Source organism: Microcaecilia unicolor, chromosome 1, assembly GCF_901765095.1.
Source record: "Microcaecilia unicolor chromosome 1, aMicUni1.1, whole genome shotgun sequence".
In the NCBI taxonomy this organism is placed as follows: domain Eukaryota; kingdom Metazoa; phylum Chordata; class Amphibia; order Gymnophiona; family Siphonopidae; genus Microcaecilia; species Microcaecilia unicolor.
The window spans coordinates 678,160,317-678,174,102 of record NC_044031.1 but is presented as its reverse complement, the minus strand read 5'-3'; the positions used below and the strand labels follow the sequence as shown (position 1 = coordinate 678,174,102).

The 13,786-nt window shown below is 41.1% G+C and overlaps 1 protein-coding gene across 3 annotated transcripts in view; it reads left to right on the top strand.

The window, feature by feature from the left end:
* ARIH1 (ariadne RBR E3 ubiquitin protein ligase 1) overlaps window positions 1-13,786 on the top strand; it is a 420,527-nt gene that overhangs the window by 195,548 nt on the left and 211,193 nt on the right. For all 3 annotated transcript variants that reach the window (XM_030187624.1, XM_030187631.1, XM_030187615.1), the window contains exon 5: window positions 361-416. In XM_030187624.1, coding sequence (XP_030043484.1) covers window positions 361-416 — 56 coding nt within the window. The remainder of the gene's footprint in view (window positions 1-360; window positions 417-13,786) is intronic.

Sequence of the window (13,786 nt, the reverse complement as noted above, 5' to 3'; positions counted from 1 at the left end):
CTCATTAGAGCCAAATATTGTATGATTGGTATAGGCAGATATTTTCTCCAGATATATGTCCAGGCAATTCTTGCTGATACAACTATCATAAATGGAGATAATTTGAGAGCTGTTTGCTATCTGCATATAATACATATTTCAAAATTAATGGACAAATTGTATCATATCGAGTTATTTTTATCTAATAGTCAGTCATGTGTGATTCTTAATTAGGAAGTGAAATTCTAATATCAAAAGTTGGAGAAGTCTATCTCCTTCCTTTTTGGACACCATCTGCTTCTGTTAGAGGATGCTTGATTTCTTTCCTTTCAACAAGAATTTAGAAGAGGTACCATATAACACTTTTTATTATTTTTATAGACTATTTCATGTCCTGCTCATGGCTGTGATATCTTAGTTGATGACAACACCGTTATGTAAGTACTTCCCTGATGAATTTAAAAACAAAGGATATATTTTGCAATAGATTGAAATCAGATTTTTTTAAAAAGGCTTAAAGTGCATTAGTTTGCTGTGATTTAGAGCTGTAAAATTTGTTGAACCTTAATTATGTTGTAGTTACCCAAAGATTTGTTTCTTTGAACTGATTTAAAGTAGTAAGCATTTTTATAGACCTAGTAATAATCATTGTTGGACAAAATATGCTAAAAGCTAGTCATGTTAATACTTTGTTTCAAGATTCCACAAGTCAGATGCTAGAGTGGGCAATCATATATTTTTAAACAAGTAATACAACATTTTTCTCTCATTTTCAGGATGTTTACTTGCAGTGGCATACCAAGAGCAGGGCGGTGTGGGCTGTCCGCTCCATGTGCATGCTGCAAAGGAGGTTCAGGGAGCAACCATGCGACTGTTGGCTCCGCTGGTTCCCTAATCCTTCTGACGTTACTTCCTTTTCTGGGGCAGGGAACCAATGGCGCCAACAGCCGCGCAACTGCTCCCTGCACCCCCAGGAGGTGATATGGGGGGGAGGGGGAGGTGATGCGCCAGGTGGCTACTTAGCGGCAATCGATCCCGAGTGGCAGCTGATCTAGGAACGCCACTGTTTACTTGATACAGTGCAATAATTCCCCACCACTATAGGGTAATATATTCATCCAGTTTTTATGCTGCAAAAAAAATGATAATTTAGTCATCAACTTAGTAAGCACTTGCTGTAGATACTGTTCATATATCCCTATGCCCTTTTTTAGCCATTTAGGGCCCATGATTTCAGGGTTCCAGAAGGAGCCTGACCGCTGGCTGAGGTCAGTTGCTTTAAATGATTTGGGTAGGTGAGTTGGGAAGGGGGCGTGATAAAATCAGCAAATATAGTCAAAAAAATTGGATTTTGTTTTTGACAGTATTGGTTGGATTTTGAAATTTAACACAATTATATAGTTTATATTGTTGCAGCAATATGTGATATTTTGGCGTAAAGTGTGTTGAGTGTTCAGTGACAGAGAATCCCCCCATAGTTGTGAATGAAGGCTCATGGTGCTGTATCCTAATCCAGTTTTCGACTGAGCTGGGAGCCCAAAGAAATGTAAAAAAAAAAAAAAAATCCAGAAAAAAAATAGTTCTGTTTGTAATACTTTTATTGTGCCAGCAAAAGACCTATTTACATAGATCTCCTTCAGGCATGTCACGGTACGTTTCTAATTCGGTTGTATGTGAACTGGGTTTGTTCTTGCAATTCCAGCCACTGGAACCAAGTGCACAAAATCTGCACTGTGCCTTATTCACTAGATATGTGATGTGAACTCTGGTGTGCTGTGCTATACCATTCCACAGATTGAGTCCTATCTTGGGTGAATTTAATTGCTACGAACTATGGAATTCCAAAGGAGAGACACTTCAAAATGTAGAAATAAATAATAGTCCCTGTTAATGGGATTTATAGGGAGATCCAAAAGGAATTACACACTCAGAGAAAAAATTTAATAAAGCAAATTAGATAGAATAAAGGAAACAAGAAGAGAATTCAGTATAGGCTGTTGGCCGAGCTAAATTATCGGTAAGTCTAGTTTTTGAAAAACATTTTAGAAACTCATTTATGTATTTTTGACTGTATTGTAACTCGTAGGGTTTCTTAGGGGAGGGTATAAGGATGTTCACTAAGTTTTTCACACTCAGTTTTGAATTTATTGCATTTATATATAAGAAATAAAATATTAAAAGGGTCATGAAGTGAAGAGTACTGATGTATAGAGTTTGATAGTGAGCCGTTGTTACGACTAGACTTACTGATTAGCTTGGCTGTGGTAACAGCCTATACTGAATTCTCCTCTTGTTTCCCTTATTCTATCTAATTTGCTTTATTAATTTTTTTCTTTGAGTATGTAATTCTTTTTGGATTTCCCTATACATCCCATTAACAAGGATTGACTATTATTTATTTCTACATTTTGGGTGAATTTAAGACAGATTTCATGGATTTTATCTACTAGATACCATTTTACTATCCCTAGATTTTTTGATGAAGATGAGCCATTTTCAAAATCTCTTACCCTTCTGCTAATGCTTAATGAGTGTACATAAGTTGATTTTTCAGTGAGTACTGTACTTGTATTTGTTACTAGTACTGAGCTTCTACAGTTATTAAAGTATGTGGAAATTAAGTCCAAGTACAGATTATTTGTGAAAGCAGCTGGGCAATTCCTGTTCCCAGATCAGACTTTCCGGGTTGTTGTTAGGGATATCCTAAAAACCTATCCATTGTCAGCTCTCCAGAACTGAGCATAAAGACCAAGGGCATAGATAGCCCAAGATCACTTCCTTTGGGTAATTATTTTATCTGGTTGGTAACCTCTGTGATCACCGCCCTATTGGTGGGAAAGCTATCCAGTCTTGTTCGATTCACCTTTTTAGCTGTCCCTCTCTTTGCTGAACACTAGTGGCTACTTGTGTCCCATAAAGAAATTAAAAAGAAAAAACACTTTTTGTTGAGAATAAAATGAAGGCATTTGTAAAAGATCGTATTTTACTTAAGTTTGAATACAAGATGCTACTGGCATTCGATACCAGCAAATACAGATTCTGTTAATTTCATTTTATTAAGTATCAAACAGCTTTAAAATAAAAACACATTTTCCCTTAATTTACAATATATTTGCCTCCTACCTGTAATGGTTACTTATTTATATAATGCCATCAGCACAGTTATGTACACGTGCAGTCCCATTGCTGTAGCACCTTACAATCTAAGCTGTTGAGCACAGGGAGGTTATGTGGCTTAATCAACATGAGAGTACATGGTGAGAGAAATTTGATCGAATTTCCCAAGTTAATATCTCTCTCTCGCATAACCTTGCTGCTTTGTCCTTACAGAACTGTTTATATATGAAAAAATATTCTTTCTTGTTAAAGCCATTTTATTATTTTGTACACTGGCAGATGTATATAACGTTTTACAGACACACTTAAGATTTGCAGAGCATTGTGGTTGCTGTTTTATTTAGTCCACTTGAATATGTGGGAATAAAGGTCAACAAACAAGTTGTTAGCTGATATCATTTTTTCTTTAAATTAACATTTACAAACATTTAAGAGTTATCCTTTCCAAATAGAAACAATGCATTTACACTGGTTTTAAACAGTACAAAATTATTACACTTCATTTAAAAGGGGGGGGGGGGGGGTATAGAGCCCAACAGAAACAAGGGTTCTTGGTTTTGACTGAAACTAAATTGGCAACCAAAATTTGCCATTCAATTTCAGCAAAAAGCGAAACAAAAACTGGCTCCTCCCCTGCCCCCCAGCCAACACAGCTGGATCCTTCTGGGCCATCTGCCGCCACAGCCCCTCCACCCTCCCGAAGGCCCTATGTTTAAATGCTCTGGAGGTCTAGTGGTGGCATCCCCCCCCCGGGCTATCTGGGCCTACCTTTTAAAACTCCTAGTGGCCTTTTCCATGCAAGAGTGATCCTCAGTTGCTCTTGTCCCTGGCGGTTCCTCAGCCAATATGGCTGCTGAGACTGCCATGTGAGGTCCCGGTGGCCATTTTGAGATTGGAACCAGCAGAAGCATTGGGGGTGTTGCGAGGGAGGAAAGGTGTATGTAAGAGAAGCGGGCAAGCTGGTAGGGGGTGCCATGGAAGGGAGATGTGTAGATCACCACTGCTTCCTTGTCCCTATGCAGAATACACAGAATAGAATTCCCCCAAGAGTAATTTTCTTTATTGTAATTCTCCTGAATGAAGGAATTCTTGTTTGTAATCCACTTAGACTCTGCTTTGAACTTAGTGGAATGTAAGAATCATATAGTATAGAGTAACTTTTGAAAAAAAAACACACCGAATGATTCAATACAGACATTGGTCATCAGATATAAGGCCTTTGACATGTAAAGTGTTACTGTCTCATCACCTCGGTCTAGCCCCCGCCATACGCAAACAGCCTAAGACCTAGATGAATTTGTACTGTTTAAACAAGATGTAATTGCATTGTTTCTTCACTGACCTGAAGAGTAGAAGATAACTCTAAAAAGTTTGGCAAATACCTTTTTTGTTGAACTAGCAATATGTATCACCTGCATCTTGTTTGACTCTTATTTTCACAGCTTTACAATTTAAAGAAGACAGACAAAACCTATTGGGGGATGAGTGTCTGAATTAAAACAAAGCCAGATGTAAGAAAGCAGTTTTTGCACATGCGGGACGACATTTTTCTGCAACATTAATGTTTATAGTTGCAAAGTAAAACTGACAAAATAAACTGTACTGTGATTTAATTTTCAACAATTACAACAACATTCCCACAACAGACTGGTGACTTCAGTGGTAGCACAAAAAACGTGCATCCAAAGGTGAAGTCGTATGTCTGTTTCTATAGTCAGGTGCTTTCTGAACTTCCTCTTTTACTGATACCCACCCCTACTGATAGTAGTGATATTCTAGAAGACTTAGGGATTTTTTTTCTGTTTTATGTGAATGTATGTATGAACTTTGTATGAATAAGCACTTTGCATATCAGTCTGTGAAGTTTACAAGATATGCAGATACCTCCCTGGTTAGCAAAAGCACAAAAGAATGTTGACAGGACAGCATTTTATTAAGAAATTGTGAATTCTGAAAATTGGTGGGTGCTATTGAGATTTTATTGTAACGCTCTTGTTTCTTAGCCAAGCATACTAAAGAAAAGTTCACAGAAATATGGCTAAATTTGTATGATGTGAAAGTTGGGATCCATGGTCACAGTTTGAAAGCAATTTCCAACGAAACTCAAGAAAAATGATGCTATTATGTTCGCTGGTTTTTTGGAGGGCTGTAGATATCTTGGGCTCAAATATGAAATTTAATATGGACAATTTATAAGTTAATGTACCTTTGTTTCAATATCTTTATTGTTGTCTAATCTTTTATATAAGTAACAAACAATACAGAATAATAGAAAACAATACTGACATTGATCATTTTAAAAGTTGTTACATAGTAAATGATTGCAGATAAAGACCTATAATGGTCTAGCCAGTCTGCCCAACAAGGTTGCCAGAGTGATACTGCCGTTCCTTGCAGCTTATACCCCTTTATGCCCTATTTAACATGTGAAGGTCATTTATTTTTCTTTTGGTTCTATGTTCCATGATTATCAATGCATTTTTTATTTCCTTATTAGGATTTATCCAAGTGTTGTAAGACCTATTTAACTGTTAGTAATACAGGTACAAAAGTGAAATAATTTTCCCCATCTGTATTAAGATTTAAGTAGTTCTTGCAACACTTGGGTTAGTGGATAGGTTCTATATTTATAAAATCAAATTATCAGCTTTCCCAAAAATTCTAAGGAGGGTAACTTTCAAAAGCATTTCTTTGCATAAAGTATTTTATTTTTAAAAGTTTTTATTCCGCCTAATAAGGAAGTGGAGTACAATCAACATACATAATGAAAACACATAAATTAATTTACAAATAAGTGCTTATACATATGCAGCTTTTATCTGTCCTTTTCCTGATCTCAAAATAACAGTCAAGAAGAATAATTAAAAAATGTTTTTTTGAAATTTCTTAAACTGTACTGAGCTGTGACATAACCTCAGCATCCCTGCTAACACATTCTACAATGGTGGACCTGTGTGTAGAACTTTACGTGCATAAATAAGCTTTTATAAGACTGCATGTAAAGTTTTGGGCATACAGCCTGTACAGGTATAATTGCCTGGAGTAAACTGAGGTGTTCTGACAGGGGTCATATGTAAACATTTGGCCATATGTGCATAAAATACCCCAGAAACGTTTGTATGCAAAAGAGGTAAAAAGATACGCACACATATTTGACAATTTGCCAAAGCGTAAGCCTTCTTTTTAGCTGTACATTCATTATAAAACTTATCCTCAAGTATCCCTCAAAATTTGAGAAAATAAAGCAAAATTAAAAAATGTAATCTTCAAAGTTATTGCTCAAAGCCAAACGTAATGCATTTGTGTGATTAGAAGGCCACAAAAACACTGTTCCATAACTTTTAAAAAGAAATTTTAAGCAAAACAAAAATGAAAAGGTTCTGAGTTAAAATGGAACCATGGATTTTTGTCTTTAATTTTCCTGATCAGTTTCTGTAGTTTCATTGTCCCCAGTTCTGTCTTTATCATTTAAGCAGCATAGAGGAATGTGATCTCTATTAATGCACTGTGATGCTTCTAGAAATTATTAATAAGTATTTGATCAAATTTGTCAGATGTGGGTGCTCTATCCTATTGCCTTTGAACAAGTCAATCAGTTCCACTTCCCTACACTCCAACATAATTTTGAAACATTTGGATCACATTTATATTTTATAGCATAATATATGTTCCTTATCCTACCACACCTGTCTAGATGCATTTGTTTTGCCACTCTACCAGCAGATGGAGACAGAAGACAAGCTTGCAGACCTTATGTGTCAATAAAAAAACAAATTTAAAACACATCATTGCCAGCTGGAATTCTTTATTTTTTCCATTTAGGAGGCTAGTCAACAGAAGTCTACAAAATGCAGTAGATTTATTAGGATTTATTTACCACCTTTTTGAAGGAATTCACTCAAGGTGATGTACAGTAAGAATAAATCAAACGTGAGCAACAGACAATTACAACAGTAAAAATATTCAAATAATACAAAGTATGGCATAGTATACGACTTACAATGTCAACAAAATACATAATAGAACATTTTAATTGACAGTGTTGGGTATAAGCAAAGATGGAACATATAGATAGATAAGAGAGTAAGAAGAGTTGGAAAGTAAGGTGACTAATTTAAAGAAAGGTGCACATGAGGTCAGAGAGCTGGTTAAGTATTATCTCAGCTAGGGTTGGAGTGGATAAACATGTCCTGCTGCAGTATATGCAGTCTGTCACTCGTTTTGTATGTGTGTGAGACTAACAAGTTAGTTACTACTTCCATTAAAGGCCTGATTGAAGTATGGCATGACAATACTGCCTTAAACATTACATCAGACTGTGTGCAAATTTATGTAATTTACAGAGAAAAACATCTGTGATTTTTAATTAAAATGGGCTACTATTTTATCACATTCTTTGTTGCATACACCATTTCTCTTTCTCATGTATTCTGTGGTCCTGAGTATGCCAACTCCCTTTAACTTTAGACAGGCTATTTATCTCTATTTTTCATAAAGCTTGTGGCTCACAAATTAACCCTTTGCCCTTGGACATTGGGCCTAAATTCAGCTTACATAGGGCACTATATGTAGGCTGCAGCATCTCAGTATTTTCTGTTTCTAGTAGATAGTATACAAAATATGAGAGGCAGAAGTCAACTGCAACAAACAGTAGGCTCACCCATTTATTGAAGTCGAGGAGAAATTAGATCTTACCTGCTAATTCGCTTTCCTTTATTCCCTCCCGACTGGCCCAGGATTGGTCTGATGGGTTATGTACTCCTTCCAGCAGGTGAAGACTGAGAACTTCCAACTCTAGAAAGCCAATAAGAGCCCTGGTCATGTGACCCTAGATTCAGTATTTGGCTAACCAAGCAGGGAAGAGAGAAAGAACTACCGTCTGTGCCACCAGGAATCTCAGCAGCCTCGAAAGCACTTCGATTAACGTGCTTGAATAGACACAGTAAGCCCTGTGTCCCACATGCCCAAACACAACCTTTCCTGGAGGAGTAGTTTGGCAATCAGCTTTCACCTTTGTGCTTTATATATTTTTTTTTAACTGTAAAAACTCAGAACAGCTCCGTCCTGAAACTCTTATACATAACCAACGACAAACATAATAAGCATGATCTACTCTCCTGTACTACACACAAAGAACTACTCTTCAATAAGCACGGGAGGGACCTGGGCCGGTCCGGAGGGACTAAAGTAAAGCAAATTAGCAAGTAAGATCTATTTTCTCCTTCCTTAGTGTCCGTACGGACCGGCCCAGGATTGGATTGATGGGAAGTAACAAAGCAGTAGTCCCAGCAACCCAGCCGTGAAAACTTTTGTGCCAAAAACCGCTTCCTGATGACACTACATCTAGTCTGTAATGTTTAGAAAAGGAATGCAAGGAAGGCCATGTCACTGCCTTACAAATGTCCAAGAGTTGCACCAAAATCTCTCCGCCCAAAAAACTGCTTGTCCTCTTGTAAAGTGGGCCTTGACCCCCTCCAGCACTGGTTTCCCCACATGAAGGTAAGAGGAAGCTATCATTTCTTTAAGCCACCTGGAAATAGTGGGCTTAGAAGCTGCTAACCCCTTACGAGAACCTCCAATGAGCAGAAACAGGTGGTCTGAGCGCCTGAAATCTTCCGTAACCTTTAGATAGTACTGAAGAATCCTCTTAACTTCCAGAGTCCGTAACTTTCGCTGGACTTCCAAACCAGAGAAAGAGCCCAAGACCGGCAAAACCACTGACTGGGAGAGATAAAAATGCAAAACAACTTTAAGAAGAAACGAAGGCACAGGATGCAAAACCACTCGCTCCTTGGAAAATTCCAAAAAAAAGAGATCTACAGAAGAAGGCTTCCAACTCTTACACTCATCTAGCCGAAGCTATAGCTACCAGAAATACCATCTTGAGCGTTAAGTTCTTAAGGGAACAAGAAGACAACGGTTCAAACGGAGGCCTAGTGAGGGCTGACAGCACCATGTTGAGATCCCTAGCTGGAGGATGAAGGAAACCGACTCCCTTCAAAAAACGAGACACATCCAGATGACTAGTCAGAGACTTACCCTGCACTCAACCTTGAAAGCAGGACAACTCCACAACTTGCACTTTAAGGGGAAGCAAGAGCCAAGCCTTTATCAAACCCCTGCTGCAAAAAATCTAGCATCTACACCAAGGAAGCACGGAGGGGAGAGATGCCTTGATCAGCACACCTTGCATCAAAAATTAGCCATGTTCTAATAGAATTCAGAGATGTTGACTGACAGCGTGACTGAAGCATGGTGGAAATTACCTGAGAATAGTAACCTCTCCATCAAATGAAGCCCGTTCAAGAGCCAGACCACAGGACAAAATCGAGCTGGGTCTGGATGAGGAATCGGGCCCTGGACCAGGAGGCCGTCCTGATCCGGAAGTTGAAGAGGAGGAGCGGACAGAAGGCATATGAGATCTGCGTACCATGGTCTGCGAGGCCAATCCAGAGCTACCAGAATCACTGGACCTCCGTGAGCCTCAATCCTCTGAATGAGCTGTCCCAGGAGAGGCCATGGTGGAAACACATAGGGAAGACCCGAGGTCACTGCCTTGAGATCCTTTCTGCGACTGAAGAAGCAGGGGTACCTTTCTTTGAGGCTTGTGGCGAAAAGATCCATGAAAGGGAACCCCCACCGATCCACTATCAATTGAAACACCTGCGGACTTAGGGACTATTCCCCCGGATCGAGGATGTGATGGCCAAGAAAATCCACCCGGACATTCTCCACTCCTACATGAGAGGCCGAGAAAGTGGTCAGATAGGACAACACCCAGGCCATGAGCTTTGCAGATTCCTCCTGGGCCCATAGTGGCAACCTCACCAGAAGTGTCCATATAGGTGACCTGGACAGGAGGAAAGTCTGGAGAGATCTTGTGTGCCCTGGCCCAAGGCACTGCCTCCATCGTTGCCACCATAGAGCCCAGCACTTGCAGATAATCTCAAGCACAGGGGACGTGCCTGCGCAACAATCCCTGAATCTGAGATTGTAACTTGAGAATTCTGTTTGGACGAAGAAAAATCTGACCTAGTTCTGTGTCGAAAGACACTCCCAAGTACTTCAGTGACTGAGAAGACACCAGACGGCTCTTGGCAGAGTTGACCATCCAGCCGAGGGACAGCAGGAACTGGACCACCCGAGCCGTGACCTGTAAACTCGCCTGATATGATTTTGCCCGGATTAGCTAGTCATCTAGGTAGGGATGAACCAAAATGCCCTCCTTTTTGAGTGCTGCTGCCACGACCACCATGACTTTGATGAACGTGTGAGGAGCTGTAGCCAGACCAAACGGAAGCACCCTAAATTGAAAGAGCTGATACAGAATTGCAAAACAAAGGAACCTCATGTGAATGGGCCAGATTGGAATGTGCAGATAAGCCTCTGTCAGATCTAACGCAGTTAGAAATTCTTCCGATCTGACGGCAACAATCATGAACCGAAGGGTCTCCATCTGAAAACTGGTGACTTTGAGGGCATGACTGCCTGCCTTGAGATCTAAGATCAGACAAAAGGAACCCTTGTTCTTTTAGACCACAAAGTAAATGGAATAACACCCTTGTCTGACTTCTGAGGGAGGTGCTGGACAAATAACCTGAAGATCCAAAAGCCTCAATATAGTGTCCCTTGCCTGCCTTGAGGCAAAGACCGGCAGGGGGACTCCAGAAAGGCATCTGAAAGAGAGGCGTACCCGTCTTGAATAACTTCAAATACCCATTGATCGGTGGTAATCTGGGCCCATCTCTGAAGAAACTGTGACAGCCGTGCTCCCACTGGGATCAGAGGAAGGACCCACACACCTTCATTGGGTAGGATGAGAAACTGGAAAGAGGTGCCAGAGTCCCGGCCACCATGGCTGGAACATCGAAAGAACCGCGTCCTTTGGAAAAACCTAGACCTCTGGGACTGAGCCCCTCTGCCCGACTGAAAACGGCAAAAATCACATGCTTGTCCCAGGCCAAGCAGAGAGCCTCGGCCAGCTGACCTAGGCCTATCTTCTGGAAGGCGAGGGACCTTCGTATCCCCTAGACTATGGACTAACTTATCCAATTCATCCCCAAACAAGAAGGATCCCTTAAAAGGAAACTTACTCAACTTAAACTTGGAGACCGCATCTGCCAACCAACCTCTCACCCAAAGGGAACAGCGGTCTGCAACCCCCAAGGCCATGGACTGAGAAGAGACTCTCAATAAATCATACAAGTAATCCGCCAAAAAGGCAGAGCCCATCTCTATCTTGGCTACTTCAGCATCAATGGAAGACAAATCATTCGAAGCCCTTCCAAGACTCTTTTCAGCCCAGCGGAAGCATGCCCTAGCCACCAAGGAGCCACAGACGGTCACCTGTACCACCTAGGAAGAGACATCAAAACTGCTGTTCAGGAGAGCATTCACTCTATGATCCTGGACATCCCGAAGGTCTGTGCCACCATTCACTGGGACTTTATTGCACTTAGTGAAGACCAAGACCACTGCGTCAACCATGGAGTCCTTAAGAAGATACCTGTCCACATCTGATACTGGATAAAGTTGCACCATAGATCTGGCTGGATGAAAAGGAGAATCCTGCACATCCTACTGAGCCTGAATGATGTCCCAAATGTCCTGGTGCATAGGAAAGTTTTCCCAGAATGTCTAATACCCTTGACCAGCAGATCCACCTTACTGACCTCGGGAACCAAAGGCTGCTTCTCCTCAAAGTGTAAGGTGAAGGCCAGTAAAGAAATAAATTCCTGAAGATCCTTCTTAAGAAGATCCTAACCACCGAAGGATCTTCTCCCGGGAGCAAGGAGTCTGTCCCTGTCTCATAAGAGACCGGGTCCTCCAGCTGCCATTCCTCTAGACCTTCAACCTTCTCCAGGGAGGGCATGTCTAAATCTGGGTCTGAACCCTGGTCTTCCACCAGGTCCCAGGATCCCCTAGCCCTCTTTGGAGGAGCTATCTGGACAAGGTACCCCCCCCCCCCCCCCGAAGGAGTAGCCCTAGTCTCCAGTTTCTTTAACAAAAATGCCTGGTACATCTGGAGGATAACCCTGCCTCCCGGTATCCCAAAGATTGTGGCAGTATCACAGCTGCACTTTCTGCTGACTGGGGTAAGAAAGGAGCGGCCTGCTCCTCAGCGCCACCAGATGCTGGTAAAATGGTGTCTTTTCCCACCAGGAGAGAAGAGCTGGTTGACTCCATAGAGGGAGCCAGTGGAACTGTGGCCGCTTCTGGGTTGACAGCCGTGCAAAACTTGCAGATGCCGGTCGCACCAATCCCCCACCACTTACAGACAGCGCATTGCCTGAGCTTTTCAGCCATAGCGCAGCTCAAGTGAGGGAAAGGCTGCCCTTATTTTTTTAACAAGCAAGAACCGCACTACCGTGGTAACAGAGGGAGGAATCAAAGTGCCGCTACTCAAGGCGATGCGAAGCTGCCCTGCTCGTTTGCTCCGAGGGTGATTTTTAAAAAAAAATATTTAGAAAGTGGCTGCCTCATCCAAAGCTCCACCCTTCCGCCGAAGGGGTTGAGCTTTTCCCTGCAGCCAAAGCGGCAATTTCTAGCAAGAAAATAGGAGGAAAGGATGGTAAAGGACCCGGGACCCCCCCCCCCCCCCTGAGTTTAGCGCCCCTGAGGCTCAAGAAGATCCCTGTGGACCGCCTCTACTACACAGATGTTCCCGGTGCACAGAATTGTGTGGGTTTTTTTTTTTTAATATAAATAAACTCTAAAGAAGGCAGAAAAATATAGGGCGAGACTAAAGGGCTCACCTCCTGGAGACTGAAAATACTGAATCTAGGGTCACATGGCCAGGAGCTCTTATTGGCTCTCTACAGTCAGAAGTTCTCAGTCTCCACCTGCTGGAAGGAGTGCATAACCCATCAGTCCAATCCTGGGCCGGTCTGGAGGGACGCTCAGAAATACAAATTTAAAAAGTTGGTTCACTGGTGTGTTTGTGAGCATAAAAACAGCCATACTGGGTCAGACCAATGGTCCATCTAGCCCAGTATCCTGTTTTCCAGCAGTTGCCGAGCCAGCATGTATGTATATCTATCTATCTATCTATCTATCTATCTATCTATCTATCTATCTATCTATCTATCTATCTATATATATTTTGAGACAATCTCTGGGAAAGTGTGACTAAAGTCACAAGAAAAAAAAAAGAGATTTTAATGAATTCTTTTGGAGCAAACAGTTTGTAATACAACTGTCCAAAACGCATCCTTTTATGTGAAAAAATAGGTACAGAAGTTCAAAAACTTGCAGTGGAACCATGACATGAAAAATGGCTATTCTCAACATTTTGGATCTGCTGCTTTAGTCACCTTTTCCCAGAGATGGTCACATATGTCCAGAACCTAAATAGGATCATCTGGCTCAACATGCTTTTTGGCATGACAATGCCGGTATTGAGACAATTTTAAAATGTCTATTGCAAATTGAGTAGAGAGGTGTGGTAGCCAAGTTAGTCCACTTTTAAAGGTAATCAATAGAAATAAAATATGGAAAAGAAAATAAGATACCTTTTTTATTGGACATAATACATTTCTTGATTAGCTCTCGAAGGTTGCCCTTCGTCAGATTGGAAATAAGCAAATGTTGGTAGATGACAGTATATATGAGCGAAACATTCAAAGCATTTCAGATCCATTATTTACAGCCAAGCCACAAGATACCACCGTATCTACTCTGACCCAGGGGA